This window comes from Buceros rhinoceros, unplaced genomic scaffold, assembly GCF_000710305.1.
Source record: "Buceros rhinoceros silvestris isolate BGI_N320 unplaced genomic scaffold, ASM71030v1 scaffold19628, whole genome shotgun sequence".
In the NCBI taxonomy this organism is placed as follows: domain Eukaryota; kingdom Metazoa; phylum Chordata; class Aves; order Bucerotiformes; family Bucerotidae; genus Buceros; species Buceros rhinoceros.
This window is the reverse complement of record NW_010427652.1, coordinates 15,455-19,647: the sequence shown is the minus strand read 5'-3', so window position 1 is coordinate 19,647 and position 4,193 is coordinate 15,455. Positions and strand designations below refer to the sequence as shown.

General features: G+C 53.2%; 1 protein-coding gene across 1 annotated transcript in view; it reads left to right on the top strand.

The window, feature by feature from the left end:
* Positions 1 to 863: 863 nt before the first annotated feature.
* The window catches only part of LOC104498602 (chromosome unknown open reading frame, human C6orf132), a gene marked incomplete at its 5' end in the record, with an annotated part of 9,297 nt that continues 5,967 nt past the window's right edge, over positions 864 to 4,193 (top strand). Inside the window, one exon of the mRNA XM_010142002.1 lies at positions 864 to 979. Coding sequence (XP_010140304.1) covers positions 864 to 979 — 116 coding nt within the window. The remainder of the gene's footprint in view (positions 980 to 4,193) is intronic.

Here is a 4,193-nt window from a genome sequence, read left to right as displayed (position 1 = left end):
GGGGCTGGGCCCCTCCGCTGTCCCTCTCTGCTGCCCCAGTGACAGGGACCAGCTGTCGTGACAGGGCTGACAGAAGAACCTGTCATTAACTCTGCGCTTGGGTGCAACCGCTCTGCCCACAGAGCGGTCGGAGGGTGAGGAAGGACAGGAGCGCTCTCCTCGCTGTGGCTTGTCGTGACAGGGCTGACAGAAGAACCTGTCATTAACTCTGCGCTTGGGTGCAACCGCCGCCCCCGAGGGGGGGTCGGAGGGTGAGGAAGGACAGGAGCGCTCTCCTCGCTGTGGCTGGAGGTCAGGCTCTGCTGCTGCCTGCCCCCACAACTGCACCCCTGACCACCTTGCCAAGATCCAATCCTAGTTTGTGTCGCCTCTGTGGGCACCTGCCTCTGACCCACCTTCTGCTCCCCTGGGGGCCAGAGACACTCAGCACTATCAAGAGACCATCCAATTGCTCCTGAAGCATTTTCCTTCCCCAAATGTAACCTGGGTGAGGAGTGGGTTGAGTGCTTGTGCCAACTTTTGACTCTCCTGAGGTAAAGTAAATGTGAGTTAGCTACTACTAGAAACAAGCCTTTCAGATTAGACCCTGACATCTGTGCTCATTAAACTCCAGCATCTGGAGCTCTAGGAAGGAGCCTTGCAGGTGTGTGTTGGATCTGCCAGTGCCTGCTGAGGGTCCTCTCTCCCCGTTTTCAACTCTACTCCAGAACAACCGAGTACTCCTCAGAATCTAAGGGGTTTTGCTCATTCCTGGGAGCTGAAACAGCCAATTTTTCACAGTGCTTTGTGAAATGAGGTGGTGTCACTGTTTTTCCTCTTGCCTCAAACCCAGTGCTGCTGCTAACAGCCTTCTTTTCCCTCAGGTGATGTGATTGAAGTGTATTATGGTGACAATCGCTTTGGGACAGTGACTGACTGTGGCACAGCAACGCTTAAACCTCGTCCAAGAGTCCGGCCGCTGCTGACTTTCTTACCCCTCGTGAGTATCTGTCTTGCTGCTGAGATTCGTTATGGCAGCACGGGTAACCAGTGCCCAGAACCAGCTGGGCTGGCTACTGCTCTCATCCTCTACTCAAGGGAAGACAATAAATGAAAAGCAAAACCACTCTCTTAATCCCTCGTATCCAGTGTTATTAGGAGGTGATCCGAGTTCAAGGCTGCTGTTGGACACAGGCAGGATACTCGGGCGAGAGATGTAAGCGTCATCAGGCTCGTCTTTTCAATTAACAAAAATTGCTGAGCACGTAGATGATAGATCTGCCTCGCGCTGCAGTTTATCTAACTGCTGCCGGCAGCATCTCTGGAGCAGGCACATTGCTGGAGAGAGCAATAGCAGAATCGTGTAGCCATCACAAACAGCAGAAAATGGGCTGGTCTGCTGTCGCTTGGGTGCAATTAGGAGTTAATGGGGCTGTGCAGCTGTCATTTGGAGGACAGCTGGGGGCGAGAGGGAGTTATGTATCATTTTGAGAGCATCGTTAGCAAGTTATGGAGTTACAGGTTCTACAAAAGGGTTGTGCCCTCTGATGCCTTCCAAAAGATCATGGCAGGTGAAAAATATCCGAGTTGAGTAACCATAGGACTGGTGCCTAGGAACTCCTCTCTAGTAGTGCGGGTCTGGGTATCACAGCAGGCACCCTGTATCACCAGGTTTTCAGCCGGCAACTTCTGCATCTTTTCCAGAGCTCTCAAATGTGTGTGTAGTAGAGGAAGGAACAGCACAAATGTCCCTGGGATAAATACTAAGGGCTCTTGCCCCAGTGATGGTGCTTTCCTGCTGCCTGCAGAGGCCCAGCTGGCCCTGGGGCTTTTTTCCCCCTTAGCTGCCCTGGTGATGGTTCCTCTCACTGTGCTGCTTTTCCAGGAGTAACAGGTTTAGCTGAAGGAATCAGTAGGAATAAGCAATGCGTTTTAAGGACCAGTCTGTGTTGGATATTTGCATTATTTTGATTAGGTTTGATTATGATTTGATTTGGCACGGATGCTTCTGCTGCCACATGCATACTTGTGCTGGGCTGTTCTGCAGCTCCCACCTTAACCCTTTCTTTCCACCTACCCGCTCTCCTGTGTGGGGGAAGTGTGAGGAGCAGCTGCCTGGGTGACTGTGAGTCAGGAGGGTGCACACACCCTGCCTGCTGGCCAGGCCCGATGGGCTCTGTGTGCCTGGCAGCTTCCTTCACATGGAGCAGCTGCTTCTCCCCCGAACGGTCTGACCTCGGCCATCCTGAGCCGAACCGCAGCAGGGATTGAGGAGAGGGGGCTTCCCTGCCCACCTCTCGGGTACCACCACATCCCCCTGCCCTCCCAGGCACTGCAGGTGCAGACGGAGCTTTGGTATCCTGGGGGAATACATTCCTTTAGTTAACCACCAAACCTCCCTAGTTCTGCTTCAAAACCAGGAGTTTGGGAGTACCTCTTCATATTTGAAGGAATCCTCCACCTCTCTGAGACCCCAGGGTGCTGAGCAGCTGTATTTTGGTGCATTTTTTTTTCCTCTAACAAGCAGCCCCAAACCTTGTTTGTTTAATGGGTGGGAAGTGTGGGCTTCCGAGAGGCTGGGAGAGCTGGGGACCATGAGGACCTGCAGGCTGCCTTCACTGGGGACAGGGGATATCTAACCCTGCTCCAGCGCTGAAAAGCGATTCCTGGTGGTTACAGTAAAAGCTCCCCCGCAACGGGATCCTCCGCACACATAAATCTGGTGCAGGTACCACAAACTGGAAATGCAGGTTCCTGGCCCAGCAGCCCGCTCTGAATCAGCTGGAGGGTTGCTGGGCTGGTCACACCCCTGGCAAACACAGCAGAGGGAAACGATCTTTCTAGTCATCTCTGGAGATTGGCAGCGTGCTGGAGATGCTTTCCATTTCAGAAGCCAGCTCATGACGTGAGGATGGGTGGTTTTTGAGAGGCATGCTGAGCATTAGCGACTGCAACAGAAATTTTTGGCATGAAACAGGCTTGCCCAGTTTTTAGGACCTCTTGAAATGACCTGTCCAGAATTACTACTTGTTTATGAAATGTGGACTGTTTCCCCCAGCTTTGCATAGCCCTCCACCGACTGCTGTTCCCTTCCTACTCCTATCCAAACATGTGATGCATGTGTTTGTTTTAGTTCAGTGCTCAGACATCTTTGTTGCCCTGTAAATGAGCAGGTATCCTCCCTGTGCTCTGCAGGCTGGCAGCAGTGAATTTCCATACCAAATGGGAACTGCTGGGGATTTTTCTGTGTGGTTTTTGGTATCTCATTGCTCTGGACAGTTTAATTAGAGGCTCTTGAAGTGCCTGTTACCCTTTGTCTTCCCTCTGGCTTTCGGCTGAAGTTAGGGATCTTTTCTCTGCCTCATACTGTATCTCTGGGACCAGTAAAGAGGCCTCAGGTGAGGCTGCAAGGCTCACCTTCTCTGTCTTGCTGCTAACAGGTCTGTCCTAATGCCGTAGCAGACCTGGGCTTCTCCATCAGCACAATCAGTGGTGCAGTCCCGGCAAGGTGGATCCCTCTCCTGGCTTGCCAACAACTGGCTCATTCTCCTGTGGCTATAGAGGTTCTTGGGTCATCTGCAGGGTGATGGACTTTGCAGGAGGAGCATGTGTGATTTCTTATTTTGTCAAAAGCTGGGGGAATCCAGGGCTCTGCTGAAGGAGCCCAGGCTGCCCCAGCAGCTCCTGTGCTGCTGAGCTAACTATGCCCTGGGCAGTGCGATGTTAACATCTGAGCCCTGGATGGGGCTGGCTGGGTAAAGCCAGCCTGACCTTTGGTCAAGGAGACTTTGGAATCCTATAGCAGTCTCTTGTAAAAATAGTGATAATGCCAGTGAAAGGCAAAGCATGGGGCTCAGTTGTTATCTAGGTGCTTGTACGCACGGAGCGGGGCAGGCTGATGGCAGGATAAGGTCGCCTTTGCACAAGGGGCTGTTAACAGCCAGTGCAAACAGCTGCCTGGGGTGCGCGGGAGTGCGGCAGGGTGGACCCTGGAGCCTGGGAATGGGGTGGCACATCCCTGGCTACTGACCCTGGGGTCTGCGAGCTCCTGCTGCTCATGGGGAGTTATTTCCTTGCTGTGGGTGTGAAAGCCCAGTCCCCTGCCCCAGTCACGCTGACAGCCTGATTACCCATTGGTTTGGGTGCGTTAGCGTAGGTTTCCCGCGCCATCGCAGTTCCTCTGCAGAGCCGTCTCAGCAGTGAGTCACTGGAGG